Source organism: Condylura cristata, unplaced genomic scaffold, assembly GCF_000260355.1.
Source record: "Condylura cristata isolate star-nosed mole 26May11 unplaced genomic scaffold, ConCri1.0 scaffold00023, whole genome shotgun sequence".
In the NCBI taxonomy this organism is placed as follows: Eukaryota; Metazoa; Chordata; class Mammalia; order Eulipotyphla; family Talpidae; genus Condylura; species Condylura cristata.
The window spans coordinates 34,860,490-34,875,891 of NW_004567124.1; the positions used below are offsets into that span (position 1 = coordinate 34,860,490).

Consider the following 15,402-nt stretch of genomic DNA (forward strand, 5'->3'; position numbering starts at 1 on the left):
TTAGTGATACAGAGAGCTGTTCTTCACTCAAGGATCAAGATGTGACATATCATCTTTTTAAAATTCTTTTTTGTAGACAGTACTGTCATGGTAAATGTAGTTTAAACATCTTAGCAACCATCTGCAAACCCTTGAGCTTTTATCAAATCTCTTTGCATAGTACTTCATAAATGATAATTACTTTAATTGATGATTAAAATTTTAAATGTGATCACAAAAACCAATCTTTTTGTGTAATATGGGTTGCATTGCTTGGTCCTTCAAGAAGTAATAAAACTAGTTTTCGCTTTGCTTAGCTCCCCAAAGGTCACTTGGCATATTTCCCAGCCCTAGCTCCTGAAGGTAAAGGTCAAGGTACAGTGGCTGATATTAAGGTGCAGAATTGAAGCCTCGTCTATCTTGCCTAACTTGTAATCCTCCAAAGCTCAATGGGATCTAGGACTCATCAGAGCTTTCAGAATGTGATTAACAGATTGACCAAGACCCTATAGGATTTCCTTTAATAGGGACTTGTATGACTGATTACAGTGGGTGAGTCTATAATAATTCTTATATTTTTAGATTCCGTAATTTGTTTTGAGAAGCCCTTAAAGAGCAAAGAGCTGTGTGTGAACCTACAGATTAATAGCAGCAACTCTTTCTGTGTTCTTCATAACTGAGACTCATTATAATAACCTGTTCTCTGGGAGGAAAACAGACAAGTGAGGGTAGTCATGGCCTCTGAACCAACCTTCTCACTCCTTTTAGCGAAGCTGTAAGAGTTTTCTTTTAGTAATAACCAGGAATTGGAGGGGCCTCCTTAGTGACCTGGCTATCACTGCAGCAGCCTGAGTTTGATCCCAGCAGCAGACCTCTCTTGTCTTGCCCACTGCTCCCCTCAGCATTGTATTTCATAGATTTGCCTGTTCTGCTTCCTATTCTGTCTCTGGTGAATACTGTCATACCCCAAGCCTCTGGCCTACACCCCAGTTCTTCTGTGCAAAAAAAAAAAAGGAAGGAAGGAAGGAAGGAAGAAAAAGAAATTAGAATGTACAGATTAAGAGCCTAAAAACAGCTATTTAGGAAACCACTCAAGTTGACTCTAGACTAAAAAGAGGTTTAACTTTTTTCTTCTTGAGGGAGACTGCTATTTTAAATCACTTTACACTTATTGCTTTAAAATTAGAAATGGATTATATAACATTTGCCTAGCAAAGATCATTTTCCCTTGCTTGAGTATGTTGATAACTACTCAGTGATCTACAAACTTTCCATTAATTGCTAAGGCATCATTTGACTTAGCCTTTGTGTATGTATGGAGTCCTTTACTACCTTGATTTTATAAGACTCCTTGTGATGAGAAACCAGCTTTGTTTGGTGTTCCTCTTTTGGGTGGATGACCTAATGCCTCCAGTTAAGAAGGGGCAGCATGCTTTACTATGTTAGGCTGCATTTCTATAAACTCCTCTTGCCACTATCCCCAAGAGCTGGGTCCCGTACAGAACCTCCAGTTCCTTGCTCATTCCTAAGTATAGAGAGAACCCTGGTTCTGCCAGCTTTGAAAGATTATTTTTGAAGCTGTATATCCAGCCGACTTCAAGGCTGATTTTTTTTGTTAAGGCACATACATAATTTCCATAATGAAAGATTAATAAGAAGACACTCCTTCAGATCCTCTCCCTCAAATCCACAGGTGATACATGTCTCATGACACATGATCAAAGTGCCTCACTTAAAGGAACTAGTAAATGTCACCATGACTCACTGCCTATTGAATATTTAGAAATAACAGTAATAGCAGCTAAGATACTTGCTTTCCTCCTGCCTCTTTGCCCATAAAAAAAGGGGGTGAGGTGGGGTGGGTGAGAGAAGAGCTAGTGGACGTATGACATCCCAGCAGATCCAGAAAACTATTGAAGATAACTGATTTTCAGTTTATTTCATTGACCAGCCCAGTAAGGTTTTCTGATAGGCCAGTTTTCTCCACCAGCATTTAATGACCATCCTGTCTGTCTGCACTTTATACCAACAGAATTGACAGTTCAGGAGAAGTAGGGTGTGGGGAAGAATGGAGGAAATAGCACAGTGAAACAAAGCACAAAGCATTGTGGATGGTCATAGTCTAGAATGTGGCCCACAGGATGCTTCTATTCACTTTGGTAAGATTAACTAGAATGCAGAACCTTCTCTTCCATTTGCTTTGCCTGCTTTGTGCATACAGCAAAGGTTGATGCTTCCCTTCTCCCAGAAACAACTCCTTCCTATCTCAGTTACCTACTAAAACAATTGCTTAATTTCCTTATTTAGATACTCTAATCTCAACTTTATTCCTGATCCTTTAGAAATACTTCACTATGAAAAAAAAAGAAAAAAAAGAAATACTTCACTATGTAGTTAACCCCGTGTGTCTTTTAAAGAAAATACTATAGAGTATTTGGCATTTACTGTAGTAATATAGTACCATAGTTTAGTAAATATGCCAAATACTTCATTAAATACTTGAGTATGTTTGTCTTTAACCAGTTTAACATTTAGCTCCTTCTAGCACCACATTGCCATGCCCACCTGAAAAAAGTCCCATTCCTTACCTTACAGCTTTTCTTTTGAGCCTTATCACACCTCCCGTACCAAACTAGATTCTCAATATGTTTGAATCAAATTAGATAGAAGTATTAATCTGCGTGAAGGACCACCTCGATTCAGACAAATATTCTGGGACTCATGCCCTATTGTGGCTAGAGGGCAGCTTATTTACATTAATGGCAAGTTACATATCTTCCATAAATCTAAATTTAATAAAATCTTTGAATGCCAGTATGACAGTGGTCTGATTTGTTTCAGTCATGTGACCAATGAATCGACAGAGGATTTTTCTCCTCGTGATCCAAGAACTGTTGTCATGAAACAAGATGCTGGGGGCTGCACTTCAGTCACATCACCAGTGTCCCTACCTGAACTGGAAAGGGAAGAGGAAAAAGAAGACATTTCAGATGCCACAGACCTAAATTCCTGTAGTGCAACATATAGCAATTTAGGTAAGTGCAATGTCATTAACTTGGCCTTTTTACACACAAGTACATACTGTAGTTTCCTGGTAAGATGGTTTTTATTGCTTCATGGAGCAAAAGTTAGACAACCAAAGTTAAAATTTTTAGCTTTCAGAAAAAGTACATTAATCTTCTGCCATATGCTAAAGGTCCGACATTGGTTCTTGCTTTGAGGAACTCACCTAGAGGAAGGAGATGAACTTGTTAATGATTTCAGTGTGATATGACTAATTCAATAACAGAGATACACACAGAATTATATATAAAGTAGTTATTTTGTATATAATTATATATACAATATATATAATGTAAATTATATATAAAATAATTGGAGAATAAAATAAATGGGAGAAAGAATGCCTTCCTAGAGATAATTCCTGAACAATAGCACAACTTAGTGAATGTGGACACCTCAGTTATTTCATGCTACTCAAATGTAAGTTGGTTAGATAAGAGGATGCTCTTCAGGCTAAATCTTTAGACTTTTTGCTGCCCTTTGATAGTGAAACATCAAAGGGTTTCAAGCAGAGGAATAATGTGATTCCTTTTGTTTTAGAACATGCAATCTGCAGTCTTCTGCATGAGGATGGGTTAGAGATGAAGTATTTGGTATCAAGAAATTTGGTTGCAGGACCATGTAAGTGGATGAGAGAGGCCTCAGCTAAGATAGTGGAAGGGGAAACAGTACATATTTGAGAGGGATTTTGGTGGTAAAATACCTAAGACAATGATTAATTAGCTTTTAACAATGTAAAGAACTTACTGTATATCCCAGATTTCCAACTTAGAGCAAAGGGTCTCAAGGAAGTCAGACCCCAGAAGTTGGGGGTGTTGAGGCAGAGGCCACAGGACTATCAGAGATTTGGAGGAGTATCCTGAACCATGGAGAGGGTTAAGCTAAATTGCCCCTAAGGAACCTTCATAGTTTTCTCAATTTTCTAATCATTTTTATGCTTTTTTCTTTAGTGCCCTGTGACTTCTCATCTGTCTCTCTCTCCTTTAGTGTCACACAGTTTCCCTTCCTCTGATACACAAAGCCTGGGACTGGATAAGAATTTCTCTGACTTCCCCATGAAGTCAGGAAAGAAATGAAATGGCATGGACTAGACTACCCCATGCAGATCTCTAGCAAGACTTTTAATAGCCATTGACCAACTCTTACACCTGCTTGGAAATCAGTGATATATAATATCAAGACATTCTTCTACCTAATTTCTCATCTTCTTTCTTCTGTCTTTTTCACCATCAAGTCATCAAGGAATAATATCATCCTAAGATCAGCTAGTATACTTTGAAATAAAAATCCTTTAAAAATGGGCTTAACGAGCTCTCCCTGGTGGCGCAACTGGTTAAAGCACTGCATTATGAAGTTCTCCAAAGCCACTGGAGCATGAGTTCGATCCCTGCCCAGGGAGCTGACCCATATGCTGTGGCAGCCCTCTTCTAACCAGCAGTTTGCTTTGTCAATCTGCCTGTTTTACTCCCTACTCTGTCTCTGGTGAATCCTCTCACCCACCACACCGCTGGCCTGTACCCCAGTTCTATAAGCATAAGTAAATAAATCTTTTTAAAAGGAAAAAAAGGGCTTAAAAGACAACTGTTAAGGTTGAGGAAACATAAAGAGATAGCTCTGTTAGGTCCTTTTGGGAAACTCAATCATAAGAACCCATAAGCAATTAAAATACATTTTAAATTAAAATATATTTTAGAAAGAAAAGTTCCATTCTAAGTTCTAGAAGCCTTTTATGACTTAATGGGTGCAGGAGAACATACTGCATTTTACCCAAGCAATTTGACTACCATTTGGAATAGGTTTTTTTTTTTTTTGTCATCAAGCAGCTTATTGAGCTTTGTTAATCTTTTATACTTTGAGGCATATTATAAGAAGAAAAATGTATTGTTTACTTACTACAAGTAACAGACCAGGAATTTTATTTCAGATATTCTTATTGTACCAATTTCTTTCACAATGTCCTTGATAGTATATTTACTAGTTTTTACTAACTTTATGGTATCTTATGGCATATCTTCTTTAAAAATATCAGTTAGCGAACATCTAACTTAATTGCTTTATATTGTTATCTTCTCAGTACATAGATTATTAGAAAAAATAGAGCACTACTTCCATGAATAGTCTTAATGCTTTACTTTTGTAAACCCATTAAATCCTCACAACCACTTTAGAAGATGTAATCTGGATTATCCATATTTCAGATAAAGAAATTCAAGACAGTGAACTTTACTCAGGGTCACAAAGCCAATAAGAACTGAAAAAAGGTAGAAACCCAGTGGTCTTAATATAATAATTGTACGGTGCTGAAGGATAAAGGATCTCCCTGTTTGTTTTTTTTTAATTATATACTCTGAAACACAAAATTTAAGATTTTTTTAATATTATGATTACTTCAAGCATAGAAATGCTAGGTTAGAAAAACCTCAGCAGAAAGATAGCTTTATTTCTAACTTTACTTTCAAAAGAATGTGATTCACATAAAATGCTTCTTAGTTTTCTGTAAATGATTTTACTTGACTGTGTGGGGAAAGGTTTTCCTGTGTAAGTAAAATAACAAGTAACATAGGGGGGCATAAAATGTAAATATTAAAAAAATGTAAATACAATGAAATAAAAATAAGTAAAATATAAAATTAAGAATTGAGTAATAGTGTAAGATAAGAATTAAGTAATAAATAGGATTGACTTTATGTGTTCCACAAACTGAAGGGATTTTGTTTAATTTTTAGTTACTATTTTTCCTAATAGAACAAATATTTTCATTGGCACTTGGAACTTCAATACTTACAGCAGTTTGCATGAAGTGGTTTTGATTTTTTTTAAATCTGTATTCGCAGATAATATAACTATTTCAAACATCCTTAGGAATCTTCAAAGTATCCACTAGAACTAGTAAAACTTGCAAAAATTACAAAACACAGTTATACTTCCAGTGAACACTCAGGAATTGAAAGTGCAATTCACATACCGTTTATAGCATTGTCACAGTTGTGAAATATGTCTAACCACATATGTGTAAAACATTTTAAGCTACAGAGCATTGCAAATTGTAACTATACCCTGAAGAAGGTGGGACGGAGAGCCTATATTCCCAAAATACCAACGGCAATGTAAGCCAAGGTTATCACAGCCAAAATCTTTTTAAAAGAATGTATAATAATCAAAATAATTTTGAAATTAAAAATCTATTTGGAAGACTATCCTTACAATCCTCAAAGCTATATATCCAGAAAGTATGTTGTAGACATACAGACTCATTAAACAGAAGAGAGCCCACATATAAAACTGTACATATACGGTCACTTTGCTTTTGACAAAGGTGCAAATGCAGTCAAATAATAATCGTTACAGTAAAGCAAATGGCTTGGATATAACTAGATATAGATGTGCAAAAAATGAATCACAGTTGTTTTTCAAAAAACATAGGAAATTTTAGTCACCTTTAGAAATGTAGCAAAAAGTTTACAAAATTTTTACCAAAAATAGAAATCATGAAATATAAAAGAGAAATCAATGATTTATTAAAAAAAAAAAACTTCTTTTCAGGCACTGTTAAGAAATAAGAGCAAGCTAACATGGGCAGAAAACCACAAAGTATCTCATATAACCTGAGATTATATACATCTCAGCTCAAAAGAACCCTCGTTTTAAAAAATGTAAAGATTTAACAAGCTTCAGAAAAAGGAAAATATGTGAACAACCAAGTAGCACATGAAAAGATATTCCGCTTTATTACTCATCAGGAAATATAAATTAAAAACTGAAAAGATACAAAGACACCCACCAGATCTCTTTTAAAAAAGGGTAAAATACCAAATGTTATAAGGATGTGGAGCAACTAGAACTATAATACATTGTAAAGGGTATCCAAGCCAGCACAGCTACTTCGGAAGCATGTGGCAGTTTTTCATGTTTCCATAAGGCCACTCTTACTTTGTACAAGAGAAATGAAAACAAACGTCTGCACAAAGACTTGTACTTAAATGGACAGAGTTTATTCTTAACATCCCAAACACAAAAAAGCCTATGCAGCTATCATCTAGTATATGGATGACAAACTTTGGTATAAACATGCATACAAATGCTATTTAAAAATAAATAATAACTTGCCTGAATCTCAAAAACTAGATGAAAAAAACAAAGGAAATAACGGTATAATATGTGTCAAATTTTAGAAAGGCAAACTGTTACCATAATAACTAAATCAGTGATTGACAAGAGCCAAGGAGAAGAATAAGGGAGGGTGAGTGATTGCAGATAGCCACAAGGTGTGACAGATATATATTTTTTAAGATTTATTTATTTATGCATACAGAACTGGGGTACAGGCTGGAGGTACAGGGGCGGTGAGAGGAGTCACCAGAGAGAGTAGGGAACAGAACAGGCTGACTGACACACTCCTGCAGGGAGCAGTGGGCAGGTCAGGAGAGGTCTGCCATGCCATGTGGGTCACCTACAGGGCAGGGATTTGAACTCATGCTGAAGTGGCTTTAGCTTCTTAGTGCTGTGCTTTAACCCACTGCGCCACCAGGGAGAGTCCAGGAGTGACAGATATTTTATACCATTATTTTAATTGTGTTAATCACCTGTAGACATTTCATAAACTCATCAAATTGTATCTTGACTTCTTTTGCTGAAATTAATTTTGTGTTGATTATACCACAGTAGAAGTAGTTGAAAAATACAAAGAAGAGAGAAAACAACATTCTAGCAGGAGCTTCTGGTAAAGTCTCGCCTGCTGAGAAGGGTGGCTATATGGCTATAATTCTTCAGATGGATAGACCAAAGGAAGAAACCAGGGAGGAAACTTAAGGGTGACCATCATTTCTACTGTGAAGTTTATTTAGATAGGAAAACCAGGTTTAGAGCATCAGACAAATTTAGGTTCATGTACCAACTATGTCACTGACTGCTTGCATAATTTTGGGTCAGCTATTTGACATCCCTGAGCTTCAGTTTCCTCTTCTGGAATGAGGGAATATTAAAGTCGGTTTTCAGAGCTTAGGGTAAAAGAAGTACTGTACATAAAAGTGCTTAATAAATGTGAAGTTCCTTTTTTTTTCCTCCCCCCAAGAGTGTGTTGCTTTCTCCTTTGTGTTTAATATGCTAGCATGAAGTGGAAAGAAGTAAAAATGTTTATTAGAAATTTTGACTATGCCGAGGAGGAAAATACAGATTAAAAAAAAAATGACTGAGGGTGCAACACACCTGCTCTTTAGCAAGACAAAGGGGCATTGCTTGGGTTTATTTTGTAGTTCCCACACTTCTTAATTCTGAACACTAAAAAGTTAAACAAACAGGGCTCTCCCTTGTGGCTCAACGGGCTAAATTTCCACACTATGACATTCTCAGAAGCCACTGTAGCACAACTTTGATCCCCAGCCAGGGAGCTGACCCTCATGGCAAGGCAGACCTCTCCTGGCCTGCCCCCTGCTCCCCTCAGCAGTGTATCAGTACAACGTCCTATTCTGTTCCCTACTTTGGTGAATCCTCTCACCTACTACACCTCTGGCCTATACCCCATTTCTGTAAGCATAAATAAATAAATCTTTTATTAAAAATAGTTTTTGGGGCCCTCCCTGGTGGCGCAGCGGGTTAAAGCACAGCACTGAGAATCTAAAGCCACTTCCCATGAGTTCGATTCCCACCTGCCCCGGAGGTGACCACATGGTGTGGCAGACCTCTCCTGACCCACCCGCTGCTCCCCTCAGCAGTGTACTTGGTCGATCTGCCTGTTCTGTTCCCCACTCTGTCTCTGGTGAAGCCTCTCACCGCCCCTGAGCCTCCAGCCTGTACCCCAGTTCTGTATGTACAAATAAATAAATCTTTTAAAAAAAAATAGTTTTTGTTCAAAACAAACAAAACTCTACTGATCTGACTACCCTACTTCAGAATTTCCATTCACCATTCAACCTCTACCCTTGAGAAAGATCATCGCACTATAAAAAAGCATAACAGAGAAAACTGAGTCCACCATTTCCAAGGAAAGCTATAGACTTATTTGAAATATATTATTTTCTGTTCACCTTAGCAATCAACTCCAGCCTTAATTCAGATGCCTTTTCCCTTATTTTTAACTTAAATAAAATAAACTTTACTTTGTTTTTAACTAGATAATTTTATACCATCCAATATAGTAGGTGCTTGCCACATCTGTTTAAATTTAAATTTTTTAAATACAAATAAAATTCAGTTCCTTAGTCTCACTAGCAACATTTTAAGAACTCAGTATGACTCAATGTGACTCTTATATTAGATATGCAAGTGAGGATATCACAGACAGTTCTGCTGTACAGCCCTACTTTAAAAGAATTGATTATTAGGGAGACTTGGACACAAAAGTCACTTTAGTGTGAATGAAACTTCACAATTCTTTAAGAAGGTGGTCCCTTAGAAAGTGATGGTTTTACTCTGGGTGATTGTAATGTGAGGTCACTGAACAAACTGTCCACCCCAAGATGAATGTAGCAGGGTATCTGCCACTGAAAATGATTTCCTAAAGAGGTGATGGAATGTTGTATAATCAGACCTTCCACATTCTCCCCATGTTTCTTTTGTCTATCTCAAAATGTCTAGAAGAAATATTACTAGTTTTTAAGTGGCACAGAGACTACTTTATCAGCCTGCTGAAATCAGGAGCCTGTAATGACTACTACTCCATTGGAAATAAGTTGGTGACTTTACCTCTCCTTCACCCACTTTATAACTCAGTACTCTGCATTGCTTTTAGAAAGATCTATCAAGTTTCCCTTTACTTGACAGATTTTTTTTACTTTTTCCTCTTTCTGTGTGCCAGTAACCCAGTGTATTATCTGAAACACACAGTATTTGCTAAGAACATGTTTGAGTTAGTGAATCAAATGTGACTTTTGCATTTGACTTTATAAGATTTCCAAGTTAGAGAAATTGAACTCTTCTGTATAAAGTTCATGTAGGAAAGTTTCAAGTCACTGTTTATGTGTTCCATTAATTAGCTGGCTTTTTTTTTCCCCTAATATTCAAGTTAACCCAGGGGCTTCTTAATTAAGGAACTTTATATGTTATGCTTCATTTCCTTTCAACATATCCCACAAGAAACTGTTGTATTTCTCCTCTTACTTACCTAGCAGTTTCTTGAGGTTGTGCCCTTCAAACATTGAAAGAAAAATCCCTGAAAGCCTTCTGTCTGTGGAATTTCCTTTGAACTGTGTGAATGTAGTGACAAATTCTAAGGGGTGGGTGTACTTAAAAGAATGTCATTACATTGCTGGTCTTGATGTTGTAAATTATGGAATAATATCGTCAGCTTTAAAAAAAAAAATCATTCTGGGCCCTCCCTGGTGGCGCAACAGGTTAGGATGCAGCACTGCAAGCTAGCCAAAGCCGCTTCAGTGCGAGTTCAATCCCCGGCCCTGGAGGTGACCCACAGCAGACCTCTCCTGACCCGCCTGCTGCTCCCTTCAGCAGTGTACTTCGTCGATTTGCCTCTTCTGCTCCCCACTCTGTCTTTGGTGAAGCCTCTCACAGTCCCTGTACTTCTGGCTTGTACCCAGTTCTGTGTGAATAAATACATAAATCTTATAAAATAAATCATTCTTGTAAGTCCATTACCATTTGCTCATTTATTCAGCAAGTAATTACTGAGTGAATTCTATGGGCTAGACATTACACAATGCATGGTTACTTGAGCCAGATTCAAGAATTGTATATTTTTATTTGTTTAAAGGCTTATTTATGTATATAAGAACTGGGATACAGGCCAGAGGTGTAGGGGGTGAGAAGATTCACCAGAGACAAAGTGGGGAACAGAATAAGCCGATTGACTGAAGCACACTGCTGAGGAGAGCAACGAGCATGCTGGTCAGAAGACGTCTGCCTTGCCATGGCAGGGGAGGGAATTCATGCTGCACTGGCTTCAGATAGCTTCACAGTGCTGTGCTTTAACCTGTTGCACCACCAGGGAGGGCCTGGTGCATTTTTAGAATATTTGAATTTAAAAGAAAAAAACAGATTGGTAGCTTTCAACATTTGTTTGTTCATTTGTTGTACTTCCTAAAAATGTAATTATCTCTATTTAAAAAGAAACCAGATTTGTGCCCCTGTCTTTAAGTTAACTGTATTCATATTTAAAAATAGTTTCTCATATACAGAAATTAGTTTGCAGAGTACAATATTACAATTACTTAGATAACTTACCCCTAAATAAATAATCTCTGCTCATAGAGGTATTTTTCTAATGAGCCTCTTACAGAAATTGAGTATGTCAGCTGCTACACCACTAACATTCCTTAAAGTGGTCTGTTCATGTCTTTATTTGAGGCTAAGTTCAGAATGCTCTTCGGAGGTTAGCTTTTGCTTTATTGTTTTCAATGAAGATGGCATCTGCTGTATTTTGACTATGGTGCCACCCACCACGGTTATGATTTCCAAGTAGAGTAAGGCCTTTCCTACTAAGCTACTGATGCCTGTGACCAGGGGACAAGATAGTGAGGACTGAGTTCAGCCAACAAGAAGCCCTTCTCATCTGAAAAGGCACATTGATGGTGTGTGAAGTGTGATATTTATAATCCAAGTGCTTCTTTCCCATTTTCATCTATATTACTTGTCATGGACCCTGGGGAAGAATTAGGAAAGAAGATTAAAAATATAAATTACACAGATAGATATGTTCCATTTATTTGGACTTTAATACTTTCATTCAGCAAACACCAGCCATCTCCTGGGAAGCGGGCCAGGCCTTGGGAATGCAGTTCTACCTTCAAGGACTCTCGGTCTTTGAGAGAGAGAGACGTGGGGCTAGACTATTAGGAGCCCACGTGATAGTTGCCATGATGCAGATCTGTAAAGCCTTCATAAAAGCTTATGTCTGAAGGAGTATGGGAGGGGGTCACTAAAGATTTTGAGTAGGACTTGAAAGAAGAGTAGTTATTTGCCAGATTGATAAAAGGGGGGAAATTCTGGGTAGAGCGAACATATGTACAGAGGTGTGGAACTTGATGAGTGAAAGTAATAACTGACTATAAGTAATTAATGTAGGGTAGCAGTGAGTATGAGGAGGCAGAGTGGGGAAGATGAGACAGTAGAAAAGTAAGGCTGGATCATAAGTGATGTGTTTATATGACAATATGTCTTATCTATGAAAAATGAATAGTCACTGAAGAATTTTGAGCACAGGGACATGATCAAGATTTTTAAAAGACCATTTGTGAGAGCTACCTACAGGATGATTGGAGACAGACCAACCAAGAGGCTGTGACAGTCCTGTCTCATTTGAATGAAGAACTAATACTGCTCTCCACCAAGAGTGTGTGTGATTGTTAAGTGACTTTAACAATCTAAAACTGTAATGATTGCCATGTCCTAAGCAGACATTTGCTGTGGACTGTGCCAAGTGGGGCTTCAAGGATCTTGCCTTTCAGAAGATCTCTGTTATAATGCTATTATTTGAGTTTTTCAATAGGCAGTCACCTTTAAAATGTTGATTTATTTTTTATTTACTTTCTATTTACTTTACCTATCATGTAAATATTAAGAGCCCCTTATCAACCATTTTGCCTCCCTGGTGAATTTGAAACACTCTTTTGGCTTCTGTGGAGTAGTATCTTAAATTCTTCCCACATAAGCTATTTTTAGCATTTGCTTTTCAAAACATTATATATGGCCTTAGCTGTCAGTTTTTAAACAGAGAGAGAGAGAGAGAAAGAGGTAGAGTATGGACACTCTGAAGAAAGTAGGCAAAACTTAAGTGTGATTTAGCCAAACATATTTGTCCAAAAGAACTTTTTTAGCCTATAGTAAGGCAAAATTTAGAATACCATTTTTTTCTGTTTAGAGAACTGGTATGCCACAAAAATGCAGAGTATGTGATGTTATATCAGGTCTGCTGAGAGCTGAGCTTAGTGTCTGGCCCAGAAGCTTGAGAGGCATGTACAAGTTTAAAAACAGCCAAGAAGCCAAGTTTTTAAAACATTGACCCAGATGATTGGAATTCAGTTAGGAGAACTTGTCTTTCTTGGAAGGAGAAAGATATACAACATACTTTTAGACTGGGAATGGCTTGACCCACTCCCATGAGTATAGAATGCCTGTGGCTGTTTCACTTGGAACAGAATATCTGATCTTCTGTGGTGATCTTTTTGGTGGGGTTTCCATGGCTCCCAGAAGATTGTAGCCTACTGTGTGAGAAGAGAAGCCACCATGATTAATTATTTTTATTTCATTGCTTTCTGTTTTCATTTTGGAATGATAACCAATTTTGCTGACTTTCCTTTGGATCGGGGGTGGAGGGGGAATGATGGCTTCTAGTTTGGAAGGGAGGAGGGGAGTAGAAAGGGGGAAGGTTTCTGTGGAGGAGAGACAGTTGAGCTAGACTTTATGCCTTTGCTCAAGCAGAGATGTGAAACTAAAAACATGAAACATATTACAAGTACAGGAAGTATTCATGTGGAATGGTTGATGGGAAATAGTGGTAGATAAGACTAAGCCCTGAGCTTAGTTGAGGAGTTTGGACTTTATAGATGGTAGAAAGCTGCAAGATCAGCCCCCTTCCACTTCCTCTGAGAAGGCTTGAAAAGCAACTGAGACGATAGGTCTTGTCTCACTCGCCAGTTTTGAGGTAATTGTTTTTTCTTTTAAAGACCATTTTGGAAGCTGTCATTCCTTCCATGTCTATTTTTGTTTGCTCTAATACAGAGATGGGGTGAAAATACCCACACTGGAAGCTGTGAGAATAGGTTCATGTTTCTCCTCCCTTCCTCCCCCTTCCCTCAGCCAGACTCTGCCTGGTGCAGGCTATGCAGATGAGACACAGCTTCTGCCCTTGTGAGCACACCAGGAGGGCATTCTGCCTGAGGCAAGTCAGCTGTTAGATAAGCCTAGGGAGGAGTGTTCACAGGATATATCTGAGTTCCAAGAAAGAGATCAATTTGGGGGGATACAGTGAGAAATACTCCCAGAGGCAGGATGTTGGAAGATAAGAAGAAAGGGAAACCATTCCTGGAAGAAGGTCATTTTAAGCAAAGACAACGTATGAAGAAGCCCATAGTACTAGAGAAACACAGTTATTTTGGTAACTGGCTGAAGATACAGGGAGAACACTGTGAGATTTTGGAATAGGTACAATCAGCACTAGGTCATAATAGCTTGCTTTCTGGACTTGAGCAAAAACAAGTTCTGTACTTGGGATCAAGCTCAAACTCGGAAGGATAGAATTTTTAGGTAGGAGTACTATGATCAGCTTTGGTATTTGAAAAAAAAAAATCTCTTAAATGGCTACTGTAGAGAGGGGGACTAAATTTGGGACAATGATCCCAATACCCAGACAGGATTATCCAGTGCTGGTGCAATTCTCTTTTCTCCGTAACACTTTACCTCCAAGAGATCTGGGTCAGCAACTGGAAAATAAAGGATTGTTACAAAGCATATTTCTGTTATCACAAATAAATTGTACTTCTGACTTCTCACAGTAGCTGAGGCTGGATAGGCTGGGAAAACTCTGGGAAGAAACTCTCACTAGCACAGGTCAGTAAATGCCAGGTGCCATGTCTCCGATATAAGAGTACAAAGGACTGGGGAGATGTAACTAAAAGCATAATTTATGCTGGTTTCTAAGCTGGGTTGTTGATTTTTTTTTTTTTTAGTTATAATTTACATACCAGAAAATACACTCTTTTGGAAGGTGCAGTTCATTGAGTTTTAGTATATTCACAAAATTTTACAGCCATCACTAGTATCTAATTCCAGAATATTTTTATCATCCCAAAAAATAAACCCACTGGCAATCATTCTCACTTTCATTCTCCCCCATCCACCAAGCCCCTGGTGGCCGTGCATTACTTTCTGTCTCTATTTATATAGCTGTGCCTACCTCATGTAAGTGGAATCACATGATATATGAGGTCTTTTGCGATTGATTTCTTTCATTTAGCATGTTTCCTTTTTTAAAAAAATATTTATTTATTTATGCATACAGAACTGGGGTACAGGCTAGAGGTGCAGGGGCAGTGAGAGGCTTCACCAGAGACAGAGTAGGGAGCAGAACAGGCAGACTGATGAAGTACACTGCTGAGGAGAGCAGCATGCGGGTCAGGAGAGGTCTGCCACGCCATGTGGGTCACCTCTGGAGCAGGGATTCAAACTCAGGCTGATGTGGCTTTAGCTTCTTAGTGCTGTGCATTAATCCGCTGCACCACCAGGGAAGGCCTTCCTTTTTTTTTTTTTTTTTTTTTTTTAGATTTATTTATTTACATACACTAGTACTGGGATACCGGAATGCTCACTCGCCAGGTTGAAGGATTCACCAGAGAGAGTGAGGAGCAGAACAGGTAGATGTACTGATATATACTGCTGTGGGAGCAAGTGAGAAAGGAGAGGTCTGCCACACCA

General features: G+C 38.0%; 1 protein-coding gene across 3 annotated transcripts in view; it reads left to right on the forward strand.

Moving 5' to 3' along the window:
- Positions 1-15,402, forward strand: part of PEAK1 (pseudopodium-enriched atypical kinase 1) — a 217,995-nt gene that overhangs the window by 168,095 nt on the left and 34,498 nt on the right. For all 3 annotated transcript variants that reach the window (XM_012728616.1, XM_012728617.1, XM_004688002.2), the window contains one exon: positions 2,821-3,014. In XM_012728616.1, coding sequence (XP_012584070.1) covers positions 2,821-3,014 — 194 coding nt within the window. The remainder of the gene's footprint in view (positions 1-2,820; positions 3,015-15,402) is intronic.